The 26,340-nt window shown below is 45.8% G+C and overlaps 1 protein-coding gene across 2 annotated transcripts in view; it reads right to left on the reverse strand.

Annotated features, from left to right (window-relative positions):
- The window catches only part of ELAPOR1 (endosome-lysosome associated apoptosis and autophagy regulator 1), a 73,275-nt gene that overhangs the window by 34,269 nt on the left and 12,666 nt on the right, over window positions 1–26,340 (reverse strand). Inside the window, exons 2-3 of one of the 2 annotated variants that reach the window (XM_030868902.3) lie at window positions 3,978–4,098; window positions 1,490–1,682 (exon numbers count right to left, since the gene is read on the reverse strand). In XM_030868902.3, the coding sequence (XP_030724762.1) occupies window positions 1,490–1,682; window positions 3,978–4,098 (314 nt within the window). Of the gene's footprint in view, window positions 1–1,489; window positions 1,683–3,856; window positions 3,957–3,977; window positions 4,099–26,340 lie in introns of those variants that run through there. The other variant, XM_060301665.2, reaches the window with a different exon arrangement.

A 26,340-nucleotide genomic window follows, 5' to 3' on the forward strand; every position in this document is an offset into this window, starting at 1 on the left:
GTCGTTTTGAACAGACCCACATCCGGCCTCGCTGAGAGAGAATGATTTTTGGACTTTCACTGATTCCCCAGACAGGGAGAAAACCCTGTTTGCACACGCGTGGTGACTGACCGACTGAGCCCGGGCTGCGCCTTGTCCAGGGTCAGTCACGTTCTCTGTTAGGACTAAAATGGGGGTTGATTGTCTTTAACCCACACATTCCCTCTCCTTCCAGCTTGAATCCTCTCCAGCTTTATCTCTGCTGCCAACATTGTCATGCTAATGATTTTGACTCACAATATTGAACTCTGAAACAACATTAAAATTGGACTGTTAGAGGCCTCCTGCCTGGCTCACACAGTGGTGTTTCTAGGAGATTTAAGTATAGGAATGGGAGACATTGTTCCCAACTTTAGAAATCCAGGTGTAATACAATTAATCCTTTTTTATCATTTTGATTGCTTGGGTGTAAGAGAAACTTTCATGTACTTTTCTCCTGTATTCTTTGTCAATATTTTACAGAGAGCAGTGGACGATTGTCTTTTACATCTGTGCATCCCCCAACTTTTCCTCTCTAGGACTGGATATTGCCTTGCGTGCACTAAATGTTATTTGAAGGTGGCAGCATGGGGCAGTGGAAAGCTTGGACCAGGTGTGAATTCCAGTCTCCCCAGGTGTAAGTTAGGTAATGAAGGACAAGTCACTGAACCTCACTGAGCCTCCAGTTCCTCATCTGTGTAATGGGAACAACAATACTTATTTCACTGTCACAAGGGTTCTTGTGAGGATTAGAGAAAATAATATACGTAAAGCATCCAGAATAGTGCCTGAACTATAGAAGGCACATCATTTATTTCCAGGGATAGGATACTCCCATCCCGGGAATTAAATATGCAGAGATTTGATAAGGATCGCTCACCCGTTCTGTAAGCACCCTGGGCTGAGCCTTTCAATTACTGAAAAGATTTCCTTCTGAGCTGGAGAATTCTCTGGTCATCAGGATCTCAAAGGGTTTGGAAGATCTCAGCCGTCACTGACCAAAGCTCTGGTCCCACTTTATCCTCCCAAACCCATAAACTCAGACCAGTTTTAGAAGCTAGCACCAAAGCCAGGAAGATACCCAAGGCTTTGCACATGGTGTTGCAATCAAGTTGAGGAAGTTTAGTGGCTGATCCAAAATTCCACAGTGGAATCCAGTTGGATTTTGTTTTAAAGGGACTGGGCCATTTAACCCTTGTTGATCTTATCCACCTATCTCTATTTCACCATGTTTTTCACCTGTCACAAATACCTGTCAGTCGCTGGTAAGCTTAGGTCGGTAAGGCTGGGCTGATGTGGATCTCATGTCCAGCAGTCCAGTGGGGACCTGCTCTAGCCCTCACCCCGAGGAGCAGGAGAGGAGGCTGTGAAGTGCTCCCTGCAGCCCCTTCCCCAATATGGGGAGCAGGGAGGTAAGGGGGGCGTGGGGCTATGGGGGTGGGCGTGGAGTGTGGGGAGAGGGGCGACTCACGAAGTGCAGTTCTCAGTGGAATCTGTGGTGCTGTCCTCGATCTCCGTGTTGGTTGAGAGGCTGGCAAAGCCATGGGGCAGCCCGTCCCACTCGTCAAAACGGATGCCTGTGCCAAGGGAGTAGCGGCCCTCAGCACACGGCTTACACGACTGGTCCTTCATGTCCAGAAACTCCCCGGCTTTGCAAGAGAAGGCTGGAACACAGAGCGGGGACAAGGGTGGGTGGTGAGGCTGCTGCCACGCAGGAGAAGTGGGTGGGTTGTGTGCATCCTAGGGGGAGGAGCAGAGGATGGAGACCTGGGAGCTTCCCCCACTAGGATGTGGAGCCATGGCGCATCTTGTGTGATTCCACTTCCGTGGACTGTCCAGAGTAGGCAAATCCATGGAGACAGAATGAAGATTTGTGGCACCAGGGGCTTGGGGGAGGGGGCGTGGGGAGAGATTGCTAATGGATATGTTTCGTTTTGGGGTGATGCAGATGTTCTGCAGTTAGATAGTGGTGATAGTTATGCAACTGTGTGAATATTTTAAAGCCACTGAGCTTTACAACTTACAGGGGTGAATCTTCTGATGTAAATTATATCTCAATAAAGCTGTTATTTTATTCTATTTATGCTATCTATCTGTTTATTTATTTATTTATTGGCCACACCACACGGCTTAAAGGATCTTAATTCCCTGACGGGGGATTGAACCTGGGCCACGGCGGTGAAAATGCCGAGTCCTAACCACTGGACTGTCAGGGAATTCCCAAAGCTTAAAATTTAAAAAAAAAAAAGATTTAGGGCCTTGTTGCAGGACTTTGGGTTTGTCCCTGTCAGTTTCGTTTCCTAAGGGGTCTAAGGGGTAGCCTCAGCCATTCTGAGAGCTCTCCAGTGAAGACCATGGTCTCTCGTGCTGACCCCTCTGAATGGCACCTAGCCCTTCAGCCTTGAACTTCCCCCTTGAGTTTCTGGCCTCTGTCTTCTCCTTTCTGGTCCCACTGCCACTGTACTAGTTGGGATTCTCGTGACCTGTTAGTTCAACCATTGCAATGTCCTCCTAACTAGTTCCCTGTTTCTTGTCTTTGCTCATTCGGTGGTCAGCAGTATCTTTCTAAAACACTCATATGTACTATTATTTCTGTTATTTAAAAAATAATCAGGCACCATCCCCACTTCGGGTTATAGAATTAAGCTCTCAGCCTGGCATTCAAATTCTTCCCCAATTTTCCCCCAACCTAACTTTCCGGCTTGATCTCCCACTACAGACCTTTCTCCACCCTACTCCCATCCATCCCCTCCCTGTGTTGCCTCCGCCCCAGCCCAGCTCTTCTCTGAATGTGTCTGATGTTCTCCCACCTCCAAGCTTTTGCTCGAGTGGTTCTCCCAGCGGTTCCTGATCCCTAAGTATCCATAACTCCCATTCTTTTCACCTCATACAACACATCATATTGATGTGTGCCTCCCACTAGGCTCTGAGCTCCTCTAGGGACAGTGGCTCAGCGACTGGCACAGACATAGCAGGCGCTACATAAAGGTTTGCTGAAAAAAATGAATGGATGAACGGGTGTCTGCTCCTTCCACCAGACTGTACGCTTCTGAAGGCGGAGACTGTGCCTTATTTATCTTTGTGGTTCACATAGCAGGTGCACGTAGTGCTCAAGAACGCTGGCCAAGTTTACTGAAGATGGCTCATTTGTTTCCATTAGTCACACCTCAGTTCTACTCAGATCTTAGCAATATCCATTCACGGATTTAACAAGTACTTATTTGCTCACCTACTGAACCAGGCACTAGGCTAAGCTTATTTTAGATTTTAAATGCCCTCAACCTCCTTTCCAAATTTTCAAGTATTCCTTGATTCTAGTTCCTGATTTTTATTGTTATCCACTGCCCCCCTTTGCATTTCTAAAAAGAACAGCTCAGGGGGAATAGCTGCCAGTGGTAGCAAAGTTGTAGCTGCAGAGTCCCAGAGGTGGGGTGGGAGCTGCAGGGAAGTCACTGCCTTTCCGGCTGCACGGTCAGCTCCACAGTCAGGGAAGATTCTTGTTCCCTGAAGTAATGCCCAGTGCATTTTAAAGGTCTGTCTCTGCAGAAAGTCATCTTCTCTGGCTTCTTTTTCAAGAACGACTGCAAATCACAATCTTTCCTAAATGAGTGACTGTGGCTAGTGAGTGTAGGTTGGAGAGAAATGCACAGCCAAAAAAAGAAAATGTATGCAAACAGAGAAAATATCTAAGTGGCACACAGCCGGAATTATTTTTACTTTATACCCTCATGGGATTTAAATCTGAAAATAAAACAAAAGTAAATTGAAATACCCAGTTTGCATCCACGAAATAACACTTCTGCACCAAATCTCAAGAGGTTTGGGGATGAGGACTGACCGGTGGGAGGGGGGCGGGGCGAGATCTGATTCCTTAAGGCAGCCACACTGTCAGGAAGTGCCTAACTTGGATGGCAGGAGGCTTGGGGCAGAGGCCAAAGCTGAGAGGCAGGGCTGCTTACAGCACTCGGTGCCCTTGACGGGGTCAGGGAGGCTGGTGCACAGGCCCGGGGTATGCGGCACGGCGACCCTCCACCTGGAACCCAAGCTGTCACACGCAGTGTACTCGTAGTGGTACTCAGACTGCAGATGAGAGAAGAGTGGGGAAAATGTGCATTAGTAGCGGTCAAACATTAACAGCTTCCTACCCACTTCCTGTCCAGCACGATGGCTACTGACACTCATCATCACAGTAATGGGCCCTGGGACCCCGGCAGGAAACAAGGCATCATGGAACCAAATGATTGTTATCAAACACGTACAGGAGCTACGGTTATTGGATCATTCCTCTCCACCGGCCATGGTCTAGTCCCTAGAAACACCCCCCCTTTTTTTTTTTAATGACTCTCTTTGTGGTTGTGTATAAATGTCCTGATAGGCCAGAGGAATGTGAGAAGGTAACCAAAGAACAGGCTACAAACAGGTGGAATTTTTCTTGTCCCAAACTGCAGAATTTATGAGCAGGCACAGGTCCATGAAAAATTTACAAAGGATTGTGACAAAAGCTGTATTTCTGTTTCCCTGATTTCCTTACATTCTTCATGCTCTCTCCTTTTCTCCAGAAAAACTGTGAATTCCCACCTCGAATTTTATGAAAATGTCACATTTAGCCCAGGCAGGTGATGGGGTCTCATCACATGAGCCTATTCATGCCTAATTTCTCTGTGCAATGGAAACTCACAGCTCAGTTGCTTTACCTGAACTAAGAATAAACTGAATAACAACAACAAAACTGCCAAATCAAGCATTAAATAAAACAGCAAGAGCCACAACAAAAATCACAGAAAGCACTACTTGGGAAAAAGAAAGCACAATAAACGAGCCAAATACTCTTCAACATTTCTTCCTCTTTTAAATCTCATAATAAACAACAGTCCATAGAATTAATGTGAATTTGGGCTTCCCTGGTGGCGCAGTGGTTGAGAGTCCGCCTGCCGATGCAGGGGACACGGGTTCGTGCCCCAGTCCGGGAGGATCCCACATGCCGCGGAGCGGCTGGGCCCGTGAGCCATGGCCGCTAAGCCTGCGCGTCCGGAGCCTGTGCTCCGCAACGGGAGAGGCCACAGCAGTGAGAGGCCCACGTACGGCAAAAAAAAAAAAAAAAAAAAACTATAAGAATTAATGTGAATTTGGTTCTGATAAGCATTTTACAATCCTCACTTACCAAAAACTATATTCAAGCCCTAAAGTACTTTGTATTACTGTATCCATAAGAAAAATAGAATTAATGTCCCCCTTCTACCCATATGAAAGGATGATTGCATAATATATAAATGCAAGGAGCTGGGGCTAAAACTGAGACAGTTTGAAGTTGGCTAACCTAAGAATGTATCAGAACCAAAAAAAGAAATCTTTACTTTTCCGAGGGGTTAAATAGACTGCCTTTCATCTCTTCTAAGATGCGTATTTCTTTCACATTTTAACATCTGTGAAATCAAGTTGTGGCTTATAACTGACACAATTAAGGAAGCATCGTGTCATGTTTTAACTGATGGAGTTTTTCCTTTCTTCTTGGTACATAAAAAACAGTTCTGTTTCTCCTGTGCTAGCTTGGCTTCTCGCGGCTTCCATGGAACTGTAGACACACTAGGGGTTCCCTGTACCTTATGCTATTCACTCCAGGCCCATCTACTAAGCACAGGCTTTCTTTTGGTCTTAGAAGCAGTGTTATTTCAGATTTGTGGAAATACAGTAAACATGTTGTTTCTTGATTTGTAGTTTCAGAAACTTAGGGTGCTGAGAGAACAATTTTAGAGCTCCATTTTTATTGTCTTCTATTATAAATATTTACCAAATATATATTGTCTTCCCAGCACTTAGAGGTACTAGATGTTGTGTCCAGTGTGGCTCAGGACAGCAACGCATAAACTGGGCACTTTCATCCAGAGGGAGCAGATGCGGAGTAGGAGGAGGAGTTGGGGGAATTGTGAGCCTAACTGTTTTTTTTTTTTGGCGGTACATGGGCCTCTCACTGTTGCGGCCTCTCCCGTTGCGGAGCGCAGGCTCAGCGGCCATGGCTCACGGGCCCAGCCACTCCGCGGTATGTGGGATCTTCCCAGACCGGGGTGCGAACGCATGTCCTCTGCATCAGCAGGTGGACTCTCAACCACTGCGCCACCAGGGAAGCCCCTACTTTTCCTCTTAATTCCATTCTTTTCTTCATCCCAGAGGACTCTGAGGATAAATAAGGCAACTACACATATATCAATTCAGGTCTAAAAATGATACTCTCCAAAGGGTTTTGCTGCAAGAAAGAGGGGTAAAATCCACAGTATGTAAATTAAATGGAGAACTGAGTGAATCAGGCAGAACGGATTCAATGTTCTGTCCGCGAACGTAATTATGCCTGTCATCTGCACAGTGCTTTTACGTTCCCAAACACCATCTTATTTGATCTTTAAACTCACAGAAGGCAAGCAGAGCAGGGGGCGTTTCCTCCATTGCACAGATGAGTAAACACTCTCCACGGGGTGAAATGGCTTGTCCAAGGTCACACAGCTGGTAAGTCACTGAGCTAGAACTCAGGCTTTGCTACCAGTAATCTTCCGCCCTCATAAGTCCCATCAAACACAAACTCACACTGGGAGCAATTTAACAGCCAAATCTAAAAATTAAGCAAGGCAGTGTTGGTTGTCTGCCAGCAACCAGGCTCGCTTCTGAGGCCTGAGAAGTGGTGTTAAAACATCTAATCTGGGGCTTCCCTGGTGGCGCAGTGGTTGAGAGTCCGCCTGCCGATGCAGGGGACGCGGGTTCGTGCCCCGGTCCGGGAAGATCCCACATGCCGCGGAGCGGCTGGGCGCGTGAGCCATGGCCGCTGAGCCTGCGCATCTGGAGCCTGTGCTCCGCAACGGGAGAGGCCACAACAGTCAGAGGCCCGCGTACCGCAAAAACAAACAAACAAACAAAACCTAATCTGTTCGAGCAGATCGTTTCAGTCACTCTGACTGCATTTGGCCTCTCAGAGACACATGGGCCAAGCCTGCTTCTCTTTGCATCGTCTTTCATTTGGTGTCCCCTGGGTCCCGCCCTGGTGGGAGGTTTGCCGGGAAAATGCTGGTTCCAAACCTTAGAAAGTTTCCCTTTCAATATGTGCTCCTTTCCTTCATGTCACTTGGGGATATTTACACCACCCAATGTGGCTGGCTCTGCTGCAGCTGTTTCAAATCTGAACTATACTTTGCGATCTCACCATCCAAGACATAGGCTTAGACAGACGGTTAAATCAGAGACATAACTGGCAGCGCTCCTCAATTATATTCAGAGTTCTGTGAACAAATCAATTCCCCCACGGTACCTCAGTTTAACCAGTGATCTGTCTTTGAGAGCATACAGTCTGCATAATATACAGATTCACAAAGGAGACACACAAATAGATTTAATTCGTATGTCCAGCATACAATTCCTTGTTCTCCCCATTCACAAAGATATGACACAAATCACAATTTTAAATGGGGCACAGGAAGCAGTGGCTGCTGCCTGTTCATCGAGGAAAGAAGGGAAGGGTTTGAAAACGAGGGGTGGGCATCTTACTTAATCTGCCCTCCCCTAAGTCACCCAGCCACATGTAATGCTCCCAGGGAACACAAGAAATTAGAGGGAAAACCCCCAAAGCTGGCACTGCTTTGCCAAATATTGGCAAACTGATCTTTCAGCTCCAGAAGAAGGATTCACTCAGACCCACAAGGTTTGGGGTCCTTGCTGTCTGGGTAATGAGTGGGCTGCTGAAATGAAAAAAATAATCACCAAGCCAGGATGGTGCCTGGATGCAAATGTGTGCTTCTTTCCACCTTTCCCCCTTCTTTCAAATAACATGTCTTAGTTTTTTAGATGATTGTCAAAGTAATAGATTAGAGACTAGAGATTGGTATCACCGGTCTACAGATTAAGTGCTAGAGAGGCATGTGGTCGCTATCTACTGTGGAAGATGCACAAGGTGTAAGCTGATGAGTTGGTGCCAAAGGGATGTGGTCCACGGCACAGGTGGTGCTTGGCTTCTTTGGCACGTGCACTAAGTAAATAGGCGAGCTAGAAGGGATTCCACACCCCATCACCACATGGGGCTCAACCTCTCTCAGCCACAGCTGCCTCATCTGGAAAATGGGGACACACAAGTACCTGCCTCATGGCAAGGCTGCTGTGTACAGTGTATATAGGCTCTCCAGAAGGCTGCCCAACTCAGAGTGTGAGTAAAGTTGAAATCTAGCTCAAGTTCTTCATGCTAGGCAGTGTGCCCAGAAAGGGGGTGCCTTTTTCCCATGGGTAGTAGGTTGGTTGTGATCATAAATAAGATGATACAGGTCAAGCACTTACAGCAGTAGGTTTTTCAATCTTCAAAACATCTTAATGGAGTAGGTATTATTATTTTGCCATTTTACTGATGGGAAAACTGAGGCGTCAAGAGGTGAAGTGACCTGCTCAAGGCCACATAGCCTGGAGATTGCCAAGCTAGGACCGAACCCAGGCAATCTGAGTCCGTAGCCTGTGTTCCAGGCTGCTGGTGTTTGAGGGCAGCCTGTGTGGGCTACAGTCACACTCAGTGAAAGTGTGTCTGGGGCCCGGCACTGGCACTCAAGCTGCTGAAAACTTTGCAACAAATGCCAAGGCATCAAAACCTTTGTGAACAGGGCCCAAAGGGGAAACAGTCAAGCCTGGCGCTATGTGGAATGGGAAGGCTGAAAGGCACTTAAACCTGGTTGGAGGACCTCCCCATCAGGGATGCCTGCGGTTCTTGCCTGCCCACTATCCACAGCTCCCTCCCATGCAGCAGAGCCTCTTTGGAGGTACATCCCCTCCTTATTCTATTCCGTCTAGGCGGGATCGTCAGAAGAGGTGGCCATCTGTCCTCTGCCAAGGCACGGACACACGGCCCACACAAAGCAAATCAGAGGCTCTCTCCGGGTAAGCAGGAGATGGGATGAGGGGGTGAGGCCACTTCACCGTGAGTAGGGACCTGAAGTCGTTGAGAACTCAGGGAAGGATGAGGCGGGAAAGTGGGCTAGCTGGGGATAAGCCCCTCCTTACTTCTCAGCTCTACCTAGGGCTGACGTTGGTGCCCCTCCCCAGTCAAAATCTACAGCAGTCATAAAGCTGAAAATTATGCCAGGTGAAATAAGCCAGCCACAAACGAACAAACGCTGTCTGATTCCACGTACGTGAGGTGCGCAGAGTAGTCAAGTTCAGGAAAAGAGAAAGCAGAAGAGTGGGTGCCAGGGGCTGGGCGCCCGAGTACAGAGTTTCAGTTTTGTAAGATGAAAATAATTCTGTTGATGGATGGTGGCGACGCTAGCGCAACAATGTGAATGTCCTTAATGCCCGAACCGTACACTTAAAAATGATTAGGATGGTACATTTTATGTTATGTGTATTTTATCACAATTTTTAAAAAAAGTTATGCTACAGGAACATGCCCAATCTCTGACTTATCCTAATAAGTCCCCCAGAGAGTAGAAGCAGGATCATCTGGTAGTCTAAATTTAAGAAATATCCCCCAAATAAGATCATGTATGTCAGCTAATTGGATGGCCAAGTTCAAGAGGGAGGAGTGGAGGAAGGAGTGGAAGACAACAGACTGGAGTGGACATCATGACAGTCTCCCTGGAGATGCCCATGGTGGTTCCCTGATGCTTATGTGTTTGCCATTGACAACTCTTTGAAGCATTGCATTGCAGGTGTGCAAATAAATATTAATGCTAAAAACTACGTTTTTTCAAACATTCTGCTCTTTTGGAATTAAAATGTTTAAATTCTGGAAATACTGTTAACTTGGAACCTGTCAGGTCCTCTACGTTCTAGGAAAATGGTGTTCACTCATTCCATGTTCAACAAGTGTTTACTGAGGGCCTATTGTGTGCTAGGTTCTGGTGAAGCAGTGGTGTCTGAGACAAAGTCACAGCTCTCAAGCAGCGTAGATGTGTATGAGGCGGGGAATGTGGGGCAGGGATGCACTGGGGAGGAGACAGACTATAAACACTTATGCACGTGCTAATTTCCAGTATTCCACCGTTCTCTACAATTATTTGTCATTGTACACTCTTGCTGGCCCCACTTTCTCCAGAGAAGGAATGCTGAAGCGCTAAAATGATGGTATTTGTAGGTGGAGCCTTTGGGAGATAATTTAGTCATGAGGGTGGAGCTCCCATGAAGGGAGTAGTGCCCTTAGAAGAAGCGAAGCAGAGCTAGCCCTCTCTCAGGCCTGGAAAGGATATAGCATGAAGACGGCTGTCTGCAAACCAGCAAGAATGCTCTCACCTGATACTGGATCTGCCAGCACCTTGATCTTGGACTTCCCAGAACTGTGAACTTTCCAGAGCTGTGAGAAATAAACTGTTCACGTTTTAAGCCACCCAGTCTATCGTATTCGGTTTTAGCAGTCCAAACAGATGAAGACAGTGTCTAGGGACTCTGGCAAAGACCGCAACATGTCTCTGACTCCAGCTTGACACGAACCATTGAACCACACTGTTTCTTTTTCAACTCATGATGGTTTGAAAGTCATGACAAGCCAGACCTGACAAAAAGATAGCCTAGCTGCCTAGAAGTAACCTCTGCCACAGCAGAGAAGACAGAGATGGCCAGCTACGACTGTCCGAGGGAGAAGCACTGGTGATTGGGTGGCAGTGAGGTCTAGAGTTTCAGTGGCCTTCTTCCTGCCAGGGCATTTCTCCAGCCCAGCTGGCCAAGGACACTGGCAACGGGTGGCCCAGACTGACTGGAGAGTCCAAGGGCTGCTTCCCAAACAGGGCCTCCAGTTGTTAACGTTGTGGGTATGGCACAGGCTGCAAAGCTCCTGGGGCCATGAGGGCTCAGTGAGCTGCTAAAACAAGCAGTCAGAGAGACTAAGAACAAATGGCTTAGTTGGGCATTCGACACTCTGGGCCTCGGTCTTCTCATTTGTAAAATGAGGAGGTTGGATTTAGGCGATTTCTAGCTTCTAAGATTCCTTCCAGTTCCAATACCTCATTATGTTATGGTTGGTGTGTGCATGGAAATCTGTTCTTTCCACCTTTCCCCCTCTTCCTTCAAAATGGCACTTCTGGGCTTCCCTGGTGGCGCAGTGGTTGAGAGTCCGCCTGCCGATGCAGGGGACACGGGTTCGTGCCCCGGTCCGGGAAGATCCCACATGCCGCGGAGCGGCTGGGCCCGTGAACCATGGTTGCTGAGCCTGCGCGTCCAGAGCCTGTGCTCCGCAACGGGAGAGGCCACAACAGTGAGAGGCCCGCGTACCACAAAAAAAAAAAAAAAAAAAAGGCACTTCTCAGTTTTTAAAATAATTATCAAAGTAATAAATGTTAATTGTAGAAGAGCTGAAAATACAGGCTAGAATTAAAAAGGGAATTAAAGTCTGCCATAAGCCTACCAAGCAGAGATCACTAGTTGTAACGTTTTATTGTATTTCTTTTCAAATTCATTTTCTATACATGCATATGCATTTTAAAAAACAAAATCAAGGGGCTTCCCTGGCGGCACAGTGGTTGAGAATCTGCCTGCCAGTGCAGGGGACACGGGTTTGATCCCTGGTCAGGGAAGATCCCACATGCCGCGGAGCAACTAAGCCTGTGCGCCACAACTACTGAGCCTGTGCTCTAGAGCCCGTGAGCCACAACTACTGAGCCCACGTGCCACAACTACTGAAGCCGCACGCCTAGAGCCCGTGCTCCACAGCAAAAGAAGCCACCGAAATGAGAAGCCCGCGCACTGCAATGAAGACCCAACACAGCCTAAAATAAATAAATAAAAAACAAAATGAAGATCATATGGTAAGTGGTTTCTTCTTCTGACTTTTTTTTACATTTTAGGTCACAAGCACTCTCCTGTGTCTTTAAGGTTGCACCATAATTTCTCTAACCATTTTCCTGTTGTCAGACATTGAGTTTTGTCCAATTTTTCCTTATTTTAAATAGCACTACAATGAAGCTTTATGTGTATCTCTGATTATTTCCTTTGGAGAGATTCCCAGAAGTGGGATTACTAGGGTAAAGAGTATGAGTTTCTTTAAGATTCTTGATCGGGGAGGATATTTCTAAGAGAAAACAGACATTTCTAAGTCTTTTTTATTTCTTCACTTTTTACTACAATAAATTTCAAATATATTTTAATTTTTTAATAAATTTATTTATTTATTTTTGGCTGCGTTGGGTCTTCATTGTCGAGCGCGGACTTCTCATTACGGTGGCTTCTCTTGTGAAGCACGGGCTCTAGGTGTGTGGGCTTCTTGTGGCATGCAGGCTCAGTAGTTGTGGCGCACAGGCTTAGTTGCTCCGTGGCATGTGGGATCTTCCCGGACCAGGACTCGAACCCGTGTCCCCTGCATTGGCAGGCAGACTCTTAACCACTGTGCCACCAGGGAAGTCCCTCAAATATATATTTTAAAAAGACAGAATATGATGACCCCTATGTACCCATCACCCAGCCTCCATACTTATCAGTTTCTGCCATTCTTGCTCATCTACCTCTACGCAGTCCTCATTTACTTCTATCCACTCCTCCCCAATCGAAGTTGTTATTTTTTCTAGGTTTTTTTTTATTTTTAGCAAAAATTTATATACACTGAAATGCACAAATCTTAACTTGTTCAGTTTGGATAAATGGCTACACTTGAGTAAAACAAAGAATCACCGCCCAGAGACTGCTGGGGAGAGTGGTAACCCCTCGGCCACCACCCCCCACAGACAGAGCCAAGCAGAGTCTCAGATCCTGAGTCTTAGAGTCACCGAGCCAGTGCTGCACAAAGTCACAGCCACCAAGGAAGCAGGCGAGCAACACAACTTGGGTTTGTCTTGGCTGGGACAGGGCCTGCGTCAAGAAACAGGTTCTTAAGTAAACCCGGCTTCTGACTAGAGGCCTTGGGGTCTGGAGGAGGCCCCCTCCTGCTCTTCCCCCAGCTGCAGGCTCAGCCCCGTCTCCTCTCACCATCCCTAAAGGGCAGATCCTTTGGGGAGAATGTCAATATGGGGGCCGGGTGCACCAGGCAAACACCTGAGCTGGTACAGTGGGGTCAGTAGGTATTTGTTGGTTCAGCTGCAGATGCCACTTTGCTTGGAAAGCCTCTGACCTAGACGGGAGCAGATCCCATTAAACAATCCTGACTGTCAAAGAGAGACCAGCCCTTCGCTGGGAGGGAGGAGTGAGCTCTACTTAGCACAGAACATGGAAGACCACGGTGAAATGTCAGAATTTGAACATCACGGCCCCAGAGAGACTTTCTCCGTGGCCCAGCCCTAGCTGGATGGTTTCCCAAACTCCTGTTCTTTGTTCTTTTGGCTTCGGAGTGTCCTCACTCAGGTTTTGGGTGGATGGTCTGCTGAGGCTCAGAGACACAGTGACCTTGACCTCTCAGGACCTTTCCTATTGTTCGCTAGCCATCAGACTGGAGAGACTCCCTCTTTCCTCCCTTCTCTCCCTCCCTCCTTCCCACCCTTTTAAGACTGCTGACTCAGTAGCAGTGTCTCCTGGGCCCTAAAGGCCTAGACATATCAGCCCTCAATCTCTGGTGCCTACATCTGTCTGATTATCACAACCGTCTGGAGATCACATTAAAAATACAGATTCCTGGGCTCTACCTCCAAGATTCTGATTCCCCACTAGATCTTTTTCTCCTTCCGCCCTCTTTCAAAACTCACTCTTCTATGCCTCAAGACTTAAATATTTATCCCATTTGGAAGCAAATCATATAAATACATCTCACACAAGACAGGGACCTTTAATCTAGGATCCTGGACCACTTTCCCCATAAAACCAGATACAGAATTTTAGGTATATGCATTTTTCTGGGCACTGTTTTCATCAGATCCTCTAAGGGGTCTGTTATCCATCCCCTCACACACAGGAAAATCATTGAAATCTATAATAATGCGTTCTTAATTTTTAAATGGCTTAATATTTTTACCCCACAACAGGCTGTTCACTTTTTAACAGGGGGCTGAAATATTTTAACCCAGGCACTTTCAAATTCTGCTCCTGAGTCTAGGGGTTTAGAAAGCCAGACCCTTCAAAGGGGAGTGGGGATTCCCCACTTTAATGGAGCAAGGTTGTTTTTAAAAATCTGTTTAACATGCTAGTCTTCTCAGTTTAGGTTTTGTTTGAATCGGAAGTTCCACACTCGGGCTTCCCTGGTGGCACAGTGGTTGAGAGTCCGCCTGCCGATGCAGGGGACGTGGGTTCGTGCCCCGGTCCGGGAGGATCCCACATGCCGCGGAGCGGCTGGGCCCGTGAACCATGGCCGCTGAGCCTGCGCGTCCAGAGCCTGTGCTCCGCAACGGGAGAGGCCACAACAGTGAGAGGCCCGCGTACCGCAAAAAAAAAAAAAAAAAAGTTCCACACTCAGAAAAAGTTTAACACCAATCTTTACTTGAAAGAGCAAATCCCTAAAGGTGAAATTGCAGGCATGAGGCAGAATCACAGAGTTAAGGATGCCTTTTTGGCCTTCTCTTAATCCCCCTACATAGTCAGTTGTTACCTCTACCTACAAGCGATGCCCCCTCTCTCCCAGAGCAGGCACCAGCTGACACACCTCAAGCAGGCTGACCCCTGACAGCTGTCCTCAATCTGTGTGCTGTTGCCTAGCAACATGGTGTCAGGAGCCCTAGGGATCTCAGGAGTATGGGGGAGCCCTGGTCTTGCATTGCCCCTTCTTTCACATTTTCTATTCTACTCTGGAATTCCAGATTCCATTCTGATCAAATACAGCAGAGATGGTGCTTGGTGTCCCCAGCAGGACCTGCCCTGCTGGTTTGGCCGTGGACACAACACACAAAGCAGATACGGGGTCTCTACACCCAGCTGGGGCAGTTTGTGGCACCGTGTTCTGGGCCAGACAGGCCTCTGACCCTGAGGTCTAACCTGTCTGTAACTAAGCTGCTTGTCCATTTTGGGCACAGTCTTGGTTGGGGGCTCTTAGGAGACAGGACTGGTACCGTGATAACAGCTGCCGCTAATGAGGGCTTATGACCACCCATGTGCCAGGCTCTGGACTGGGCACTTTACATGCATCTTCCCTTTAGTCCCACAAGCCTCCCTGCTATTATCCCTACTTCCCTGACCTCCCTGTTTACAGTTGTAATCCACTCCCCTCAGTCCCACTGATCCTCAAATCCTGAATGACCTTTTTTCCATAGCACGTATCACCTTCAAACACACTTTATAACTTAGTTATTCATTATATTTATTGTCTTTCTGCCCCTGCCCTCACTGCAGATGAGATGTAAGCTCCAGGGATCTTTGTTTTTGCTCACTGATGCAGCCAAAGAGCTCAGAAGAGTACCTGACACACAATAGCTATCAATAAGTATTTGTTAACAAGGTCCTACTGTCTAGCACAGGGAACTATATTCAATATCCTGTGATAAACCATAATGGAAAAGAATATGAAAAAGAATACATAGATATGTATAAATAGTCACTTTGCTGTACAGCAGAAACTAAACACAACATTGTAAATCAACATACTTCAATAAAATTTAAAAAAATAAAATAAATGATAAATATAAAACAATAAGTATTTGTTGAGTGACTGAATGGTGAGCAAAGGCATGACTTGAGAGTAGCTCTGGAGCTGTGCAGACACTCCAGATTACAGCCAAAAGATCTAGACTCTCATCTTGGCCTGACGCCCCCAAACTATATGATTATGGGCCCGTTATTAAATCTCCATGTACCTCAGTTCCCTCCCCCATAGAGCAGGGGTGCTAACACTCTGCTAAGATGATTAACAGATTCCTTCCCCCTAAACTGACTAACATCAAACTATCAAGACAATTAGGAGATTAGGTTCAGGAATGCTCTTTGTAAACTGGTTAAAGAAGAAGAAGAAGCCAGCTACTGGTTAAAGAAGAGAGGGCACGTGGAGGGGTCACCCAGGTCCTTCTCTCCTCTTTCTGGCAATAGGACAGGGAGAAAGGAGCCAGGTGACATTTCTGGCCTAACGGCAAAGATGACAGCAGCAGTTCGATCCTCCTCGTTTCCCCTGATGTTTACCACCCACGCTGACTCACCCTCTTCTCTGATCCTAGTCTACTCATACATATGAAACAACATCTGTCCTTTTTCCCCCCAGCAACTCCCCCAAAGCTAATCTCTCCAGGAGAAAGCCTGGTCGTTGACATTTATGACACTCGGTAACAGCGGCCAGTCCGTCAGGTGCAGAGAGCTTTTCATATTGCTTGTAAATATCCCTAGGATTGAAATGGCCTTGTAGCCAGGAAACAAAATGTCCCTTTATAAATTCTAATCCCTTTCTGATAGGTGAGAGTTTGGTACACACATTTGTCTACAAGGCAGGACTTTATGAGATTGTATTTCAAAGATGTGCCTTTCTTGGTTTTTAATGAGATCAAAATGTTCCATTAAATGTTTTCACCTAGGCTTTTAATCATGCCTGAAAGAAACAGGCCATCTAGGTCCTGGCTTATGCAAAACTCTCCAAGGATAGCTTAGTGTTTGGACGTGTTAGTTGTTTAGGGTGGAGAGCTTGAACCTGGAGAACAGACTTCTAGCCTAGAGAACCAAGTCAACAGACAAGGCTTCTGTAACTCCAAAGGAACAAATATACGTGAGCAGCTGCAACACCACGATCTCCCAGTACACTGTTTTTCAAACTGGGGTTTAAGAGTCGTCAAACGCTTACTCATTAGCGGTCACTCACCATCTTCCCAGCCCCTGGATACCACAAATCTACTTTCTGTCTTTATGGATTTGCCTATTCTAGACATCTCATATAAATGGACTCCTACAATATGTGGCCGTTTCCATCTGGCTGCTTCTACTTAGCGTATTGTTTTCAAGGTTCATCCATGTTGTAGGATGCATCAGTACTTAATATTATGGCTCATGAATGTTCCATTGTATGGATGTACCACATTTTATTTATCCATTCATCAGTTGATGGACATTTGGGTTGTTTCTATTTGGGGGCTATTATTAATAATGCTATTATGAATATTCACATGCAAGTTTTTGTGTGAACATATATTTTCAATCTCTTGGGAATATACTTCGCAGTGGAGTTGCTGGGTCAAAAGGTAACTCTATGCCTAACTTTTTGATGAACTACCGAACTGTCTTCCACAGTGGTTGCACCATTTAATATTCCCCCCAGCAATGTATGAAGGTTTCAATTTCTCCACATCCTTGTCAACACCTGTTATTATCTGTCTTTATGGCAGCACCAGTGGTTCACTTTATCTCTCTTTTTTAAAATATTTATTTATTTATTTATTTTTGGCTGCGTTGGGTCTTCATTGCTGTGGGCGGGTTTTCCCTAGTTGTGGAGAGCGGGGGCTACTCTTTGCTGTGGTGTGCAGGCTTTTCATTGCGGTGGCTTCTCTTGTACGTGGGCTTCAGTAGTTGTGGCTTGCAGGCTCTAGAGCGCAGGCTCAGTAGTTGTGGTGTACTGGCTTAGCTGCTCTGCGGCATGTGGGATCTTCCTGGACCTGGGCTCGAACCCGTGTCCTCTGCACTGGATTCTCAACCACTACGCCACCAGGGAAGCCCCACCTTATCTCTTAAATGGATCCTCCACTACCGCCTGACAGAATCCTCTGTTTCCATCAGGGCCACATGCAGCTGTGGACTAGAGTTCACTTGTCTGTGTTGGCAAGAGCTGACTGTGCTCATCTCTTCCCAACTCCATGCTCAATGACACTGATAGTTTAAAATTGGCTATGATGGAAGTATCCACACCATGGAAATCAGCAAACATTAAAAAGTCGAACTTCCCTTCCCCTCCCTAAAGAGCCAGTTGTTAAACGTTTATCAGCACATCACTAACAGCATCCACTTACTCCAAACTCCATAGCTTTCTTTGACTTGCTCTTTTCTTCAGCTTGCAAATCCACCCTTCTCCCTACACATCCTCTACTTCAATTAAAATCCTAGTCTTCTCTAAGGTTCAGTTGAACTCTCTTATATGTAGAGTTTCAATTGCCTTCATGGACTGATGACTCCAAGTTTCTATCTGGAGCTCAGCCCTTACTCTTAAGCTCCCAGTCCTTATCTAGTGTAACTGCCTGATGTGCCTCAAGCACATCAGATCCAACATTTAAAATAGTTCTCGGGCTTCCCTGGTGGCGCAGTGGTTGAGAGTCCGACTGCCGATGCAGGGGACACGGGTTCGTGCCCCGGTCCGGGAAGATCCCACATGCCACGGAGCGGCTGGGCCCGTGAGCCAAGGCCGCTGAGCCTGTGCGTCTGGAGCCTGTGCTCCGCAACGGGAGAGGCCCGTGTATAGCAAAAAAAAAAAAAAGTTCTCAACTGCTCTCCCCACTGCTGTTCTGTATCTAACTGAATGGTGCCATCATCCACTTTGTGATGGCGATACTGGTCTTCAGGGGTTTTTGAAATTAATTTTTACTGGAGTACAGTTGATTTACAATGTTGTGTTAGTTCCTGCTGTACAGCAAAGTGAATCAGTTATATATATATATATATATATATATATATATATATATATATATATATATATCTCCACTCTTTTTAAGGTTCATTTCCCATATAGGTCATTGCAGAGTATTGAGCAGAGTTCTCTGTGCTATACAGTAGGTTCTTATTCGTTATCTATTTTATGTATAGCAGTATGTATATGTCAATCCCAATCTCCCTATTTATCCCTCCCCACCTTTCCGCCTTGGTAACCGTAAGTTTGTTTTCTACATCTGTGACTCTATTTCTGTTTTGTAAATAAGTTCACCTGTACGTTTTTTTTAGATTCCACATATAAGCGATATCATATGATATTTGTCCTTCTCTGTCTGACTTACTTCACTCAGTATGACAGTCTCTAGGTCCATCCTTGTCACTGCAAATGGCATTATTTCATTCTTCTTTATGGCTGAGTAATATTTCATTGTATATATGTGCCACATCTTCTTTATCCATTCATCTGTTGATGGACATTTAGGTTGCTTCCATGTCCTGGCTGTTGTAAATAGAGCTGCATTGAACATTGTGGTACATGACTCTTTTTGAATTATGGTTTTCTCAGGGTATATGCCCAGTAGTGGGATTGCTGGGTCATATGGTAGTTCTATTTTTAGTTTTTTAAGGAACCTCCATACTGTTCTCCATAGTGGCTGTATCAATTTACATTCCCACCAACAGTGCAAGAGGGTTCCTTTTCTCCACACCCTCTCCAGCATCTATTGTTTGTAGATATTTGATGATGGCCGTTCTGACCAGTGTGAGGTGATACCTCATTGTAGTTTTGACACTGCTACATTTAGCACCTCTTCAAGCCAGGAACCATGTCTTTGACACCTTTCTCTCTTAGGCCCTGTGTATAATCACTGAGACCCTATCTATTTTCTGCCTCCAAAATATCTCTTGCATCAGTCTCCCACCCGCACTGCTACTAATGAAGACAAAACAGTGACTTCTTGCCTAGAGGAGCCTTCTCATTGTTCTCCTGGGCTTTGCTCCCTCCTCTCCCCCAAGACACTCTACAGGCTACAGCCAGAGTGACCCATCTGAAATGCAAATCAGATTGAATCACTGCCCCACTGTTGCCCTCAGGGTTGGCACCAGACTCCTCGAAAGGTCTACAAGTGCCTTCAGGCACTTCCCTGGCAATCCAGTGTTTAAGACTCTGCACTTCCAATGCAAGGGGTGTGGGTTCGATCCCTGGTCGAGGAACTAAGATCTCACATGGCATGCGGTGCGGCCCAAAATATATAAATAAATAAATAAAAATAAATAAATACAAGTGCCTTTACTCCCTGGCCCCTGCTTACTTCTCCAGCCATCTGTCAGTTTATTCCTGCTCTATGCCCAAGGCCATAACACTTTGAGATGGTGCCTTTTTACCTCAAAGTAATTCAACTAAAAATATGCACTAAGAATATGGTGAGGGGATACAGATATGATCAAGGCAGTCTTGGCATTTATAGGGACCACTGTGTACAGCTGAATAGGTTGTACACTGCACAATCCCAGAGAGTGCTATTCACATAATAGTCTACTAAGGTCCTAGTGTATAAAACACATACAACAAAGTAAGAATATTCTAAATATATACAGAAGCATAATATCAGGGAGAAAGTGACAGTTGAGAAATAACATGCTTTAAGAATCTAAAAAAGAAGTGATTTCTTTAATGCTTCCTAGCTATCTTTTTACCTCCAATCCATGTCTATAATCTCCTGGTTTATAGTATCTGGCATTCGGTCCCATTCTGAATAATTAAAATTAATTTAAAGGAACCCTGCATGATACCTTGCTTTTGTGACCAGCATGTTGCTCCATGAGCATTCTCGTGCCCCTGATTTTATTCTCCTAGAGAGAGAAGCCTATGGTCAGTGCTGCCATCATGTCTTCTGCGTGCCACCAGGGCTACAGGCTGCCCCAGGAGTGCAAACTAACTTCAGGAGTAAGTCTGAAGGCAGCAGGGATCACTTCCTGGCAGGAGAACTAGGTGGTGGGGGACAAGGGTGGGAGGGACATTTACTTTTGATTCTGTACCCCTTTAAACTTTTTGAATTGATTACCATGTGGGTGAATTACCTGCTAAAAAATAATTCAATCAAGTTTGCTTTTTCTTAAGCAATGCCTCCCTTAGAGGGAAGTGGTTTTGTTTTGTTTTGTTTTGTTTTGTCAGTATTCTTAGAGCTGGCAGTGGAGGCTGAAGCCATATTTTACCACCTGGGCTGGAGCTGACATTGTCATTGTGTTTCTCTTACCCATGGGAATACGTTCTTTAGAGGAAAAATTAGGAAATCAGGGAGTCTCAGCCTGCTGGTGGAGGGAGGGTGACAGGAACAGTTTCTCTTATTATGTTTGACGTCTTATCTGTGTCTCACCCAGGGATCTTATCAGCTATGGGCACTGATGAGGGTGATGTGTGGATGCAAGAACCAGAGAGGCTGAGTAGACACCTGGGCAGATGCCTCTTGTCCTGTAAAATGAAAACTGTGCTGGTGACTGGTGTAGCTGTGGATGTATTGTTTGCAAAAGTTGTGAATAAAAATCCCAGGCTCTTCTCTGAGACAGTCTCACCCTAGGTCATTGCCACGTGTCACCAACAGAGATTCTGACCCAGCCTCCTGCCATCACTGGGGAAACTGGAGATGGGTGAGCGGAGAATCAGCTCTAGAACGCCTGGCCTCCTCTGTTCAACCTGATCCTAAAAGCAAACAAAATGTTGGCTCTTGCTTAAGCAGACTTGGCTGCAGCCCAGGGTCCAGATCTGGGGGCAGGAGTAGCTGAAATTGTGCTGGGGCAGGTGGTTTTAGAAATGACTCCCAGCAGCTGACCAAGTTTCTGCACCAGCAGACTCCAGTCCCTGTCCCATAAAGCGGCAATCTAGTACTCCTGGGCCTCAGTTAACTTAATTTTCATTCTAGAAATAGCTAAGAAATCAGACAAGTCTGTACACATGTGAAGGAGAGAACGCAGATCTTTCTCGTGTGCCCTTTATACGATTTGAATTGCTTACCATGTGGCTGTATTACCTGTTCAAAAAAATAAATTTAAAAATAAAATATTTTTTAGGGCTTCCCTGGTGGCACAGTGGTTGAGTCTGTCCGCCTGCCGATGCAGGGGACACGGGTTCGTGCCCTGGTCTGGGAAGATCCCACATGCCGCGGAGCGGCTGGGCCCGTGAGCCATGGCCGCTGAGCCTGCGCGTCCGGAGCCTGTGCTCCGCAAAGGGAGACGTCACAACAGTGAGAGGCACACGTATCGCAAAAAAAAAAAAAAATATATATATATATATATATATATATATTTAATGTATCACTCTGCCTTTGTCACTTATTTCTTCAGAGTGGCCTGGGTTTACAACTGATCTCCAAAATAAAAGAGTCAGAAGAGAGCATTGCACTGTCTCTTCCGACCCCATAGAATGCCCTGCCTAACCCTCTTCACCCCTCCGGTCCCACATGAAGCACCCTTTCCTAGGCCTTCAAGAAACAGTCTCGATCCTTCTAGAAGGTGAGACCTCCATCCTTCACACCACTCATGGCGTGATGATAATCAACTGCCTTGCTCTGTTTTTACTTCTCAGTTCACCTGGTCCCAATTAGATGGTAAATTCTCTGACTCATATTTCTGTGTCACAACCCCTAAATGAATAACTGTGCTTTGCCTGCAACAGACACTCCCCAGGCATTTTGGAAAATGTCATATTATCGTAGATTGAAGCGAGGTCTACTAATCTAAACTCCAACCTGGTGCAGACATCCCTGAGTGACCTGATGGATGGTAGAGAGGTTGGACAACTGAGAGATTCAAAAGATCTAGAGGCAGAGGAGTGTACTCTTCAGATTATTTAGCAGTAATTATACCTACACTAAAATCTTTTTTTATTTTTTAAATTTAATTTAAAATCTTTTAATTATCAGCATGTTTACATAAAAATTCAAATAACAGAGAGATGTATGGATAAAAAGTAAATGTCCTCCTTCACCTCTCCTCACTGCACCCATGAATGATGCCATATTAACCATCACAGGACCTGCATCAATCTGCTAGGGCTACTGTAACAAGGTACCACAAACCGGGTGGCTGAAACAACAGAAATCCACTCTTTCACAGTTCTGGAGGCTAGAACTCGGAAATCAAGGTGTCAGCAGGGTTGATCCCTTCCAAAGCTGTGAGGGAGAATCTGTTCCACACCTCTCCAGCTAGCAGTCCTTGGCGTTCCTAGGTTTGCAGCAGCATAACTCCAATCTTCACGTGGCATTTTCCCTGTGTATGTTTGAGTCCAAAATTCTCCTTTTTATAAGGACACCAGTCATATTGGATTGGGGCCCACCCTAATGACCTCATCTGAACTTGACTACATCTGCAAAGACCCTATTCCAAATAAGTCACATTCTGCTCTAAGGTACACATGAATTTTTGGAGGGCACGATTCAACCCGTAACAGTGCCCACACCTCAGATTTTCCATCTAGACAAGGAAAGACTCATAGCTCTAAGTTCCATGCTGTGAAATTTGAGAAATTTCCCTTTTGGGACCAAAAAAAAAAAAAAAAGTAAAAGCAGAATTATGTTGCCTCCTTCGAGAGAAATAAAATTAATCCTTATCATGCATCTTTCATGGTCCTCAAACTTTGCAAATTTCATCTCTTTAGTCTTCACAACCACCCAAAATTCCTTGACATCAAAGACTGTCCCATCCATTGTCATATCCCCACTGTGTAGCTTAGAACTTGGTGCTGCAACAGTTATAAAACAAATATTTTTTTGAGTCAATGAACTCTGTGGGGTTGATGTTATTTCCTCCATTCTAAGGATGAAGAACTCAGTGCAGAGATGCTCAGACACATGTCCCAAAGTCACACAGCTGGTAAGGAAGCTGCAGATTTGGAACTCAAGCCCAAGCCTGCCTTTCTTCAAAGTGCATGTCATTTCCATTATACTTAAGCCAATGGTTCTCGAAGTATGTTCGCAGGACCAGCAGCCCCAGCAGTGCCTGGGAACTTGTTAGAAATGCAAAGGGATTCCCCTGGTGGTGCAGTGGTTAAGAATCCGCCTGCCAGTGCAGGGGACACGGGTTCGAGCCCTGGTCCGGGAAGATCCCACATGCCACAGAGCAACTAAGCCCGTGTGCCACAACTACTGAGCCCACGTGCCACAACTACTGAAGCCTGTGCACCTAGAGCCTGTGCTCCGCAACAAGAGAAGCCACCGCAATGAGAAGCCCGCGCACTGCAGAGTAGTCCCCGCTCACTGCAACTAGAGAAAGCCCGTGTGCAGCAACGAAGACCCAACACAGCCAAAAATTTTTTAAAAAATTAAATAAATAAATAAATAAATAAATAAATAAATAAATATAATAAATAAAAAGTTGCAAGTTACCCATGCTGTATGAAAAAAAAGTTAAAAAAAATACAAATTCTTAGGCCTCTTCACCGATCCACTGAATCAGAACCTCTTGGATGGGGCCAGCATTCTGGGTTTTAGCAAGCCCTCCAGGTGACCCCAGCAGTTTGGCAGCCCCTGTGCTAAACCGGGAAGCAACTGGGAGAAGTTGAGAGTGGGTGTGACCTTAGAGACTGGCTTGGTCTTTTTTTTTTTTTTTTTTGAGTTGCCTATGCAGTTCCAGGATTTCCAGAAACCTTACCTTCTATTCCAACCATTGTTAATTTTTGATGCTGAAAAATTACATTACCCCACTATTTTCAGAAAGGAGGGAGGAAAGAGAGATAAGAGTGCCCAGAGGTAAGTATTCAAATCTGAACTCTTTCTTCCAGTTTCTTTCCTCTGCTGCAAATAATGAGACACCCTGGGAGAAGCTCAGATGAAAACACCATGAGAACTCTCAAGTTCAGCTTCAGCTTCACCCAGAAAAGAACACTGACAGTCCTCTCAAGGATAAAGTTGGCAAGATGCTTTGAGAGCTGCCAAAGGGCTTCCAAGGTGAATGAAGTAATTGAAGGTGGAATGAACTCAGCTCTGCAGAATTTCATCCACACAATCATGAAAGAAGAGACCAGAGCAGCAGGTGCAGCAGCCGGCTGAGCAGATATCCATTTCTTATCTGTAAACCAACAGGGCACGGTCATAAATCTTAAGCCAGCTGTTCACTGGATGGAGGGTTGGGACTCAGGAACCGTTTGCAAGAATGACCTGTTTCTTAAAGAATGGCACTTTTCTTTCCGAGGATCTGGATGGCAGAAGAGGGTGGCAGCTAGATGGCAGCTGGAGGGGAGAGGCCTGGAGCCCTGTGAGGTGAAGGCTTGCGTAAGGCCCAAACCAGGGTTCTGCCACTGGGCTCAGCCTGGAGAAGGTTAGGAGGCTTTGCAGCTTAAAGCAAGAGGAGGGAACTGTGCCGCTGACTCGCCAGCAATGTTCTCCTTTGGGAAACTGTAATATTGTCCATTGTCAAAAGGGGAGGTGGGGCTGGGGGAAGGGGAGCTGGAAGAAAGAACAGGATCTAAAGCAGAATGCTCAACTTCAAGCCATTTGCCTATGTTCACTTTCTTGGGTGTCTTCTACAAGATAGAAAAATGAAATGCTCCTTTACACGCGACCAAAATTGGTCTCAGCATTCCTCTTGCCCCTTCCACGTCCTCCACCCACAGCCAGGCACCTGACAGTGCCAGAGGCTCTGGCAACCACCATACACAGTCATTTCCAAAGGCTCCCCTGGGGCAGCCTGGGCCACCATCACTGGGAACAGAGTCCACATCACCACCTCTTGCTTTGCCAAAGTAGAAATGGCCTGAGTCCAAGAGTGAAATTTGGTGTTAGAAATTAAGGCAGGATGCCATTCTCTCTAATTTTCAGGAAGACCTCAGATGATGCTCCTGTTTTTTCAGCAGCCACAGGAGGAAATAGGACAAACCTTCCCACTTCTTTATTTTTATACCTACTGATAAACTGCCTCGTTTTTTTCTCCCACTCTGAGCTGTGCCAACTTCTATAATGGTTAATAGATGGTAATTAAACATCAAGTTCCCGGCTATTTCAATTTGAGACCAAAGGAAATTGGTTTTAAAACTAAGATTCTTGGGACTTCCCTGGTGGTGCAGTGGTTAAGAATCCACCTGCCAATGCAGGGGACAAGGGTTCAATCCCTGGTCCGGGAAGACCCCACATGCCGCAGGGCCAGTAAGCCCGTGGGCCACTAAGCCCGTGCACCGCAACTACTGAGGCTGTGCGCCACAACTACTGAGCCCACGAGCTGCAACTACTGAAGCCCACGTGCCTACAGCCACCACAATGAGAAGCCCATGCACCTCAACGTTTGCCACTAGAGAAAGCCCGTGCACAGCAACGAAGACAAAATAATAAATAAATATTTTTTAATTATTAAAAAAAAAGATAAATAAAAACTAACATCCTCATTCCCTCTCTCTCTCTCTCTCTCTCTCTCTATATATATATATATGATTTATATTTCAGATATAAATACAGCTATATATATATATATATGTAACTATAAGTTCTCTATAAACAATGCCTGGCACATAGTAGGTCTGTGATAAAATTTGTTGAAAGACAATTAATTGAATGAATGAGTTCATACATACATACACATTGGCTTCTCTCGTTCAATTTATTTCAGTTTTCCAAAGCATGTATCTAAGCATATAACCACGCTGCTCAAAAAACTTCTCCAGTGTGTTCAGAATCAAGTTCAATCTTTCTCCTTAACACAGTCTATTCTATAAGAGCCTCCAAGACTGGTCTCAATCCACCTTCCCATACCCTTTCCTCTCCCCTCCACTAAAGCCACCCTGGACAACCTGAAATTCCCCCACACAAGCCCTGCATAGTCCCATCTCCTGGCCTCAAATGTCTTTCCCTGGTGACCTGCCCAAAATCTACTCTATACTGGGGTGAGGACTAAGCTTTGAGACAGGCCCTCAGATGCTACCAGTATACCCCC

The sequence above is a fragment of the Globicephala melas genome, chromosome 1 (genome assembly GCF_963455315.2).
Source record: "Globicephala melas chromosome 1, mGloMel1.2, whole genome shotgun sequence".
Lineage (NCBI taxonomy): Eukaryota > Metazoa > Chordata > Mammalia > Artiodactyla > Delphinidae > Globicephala > Globicephala melas.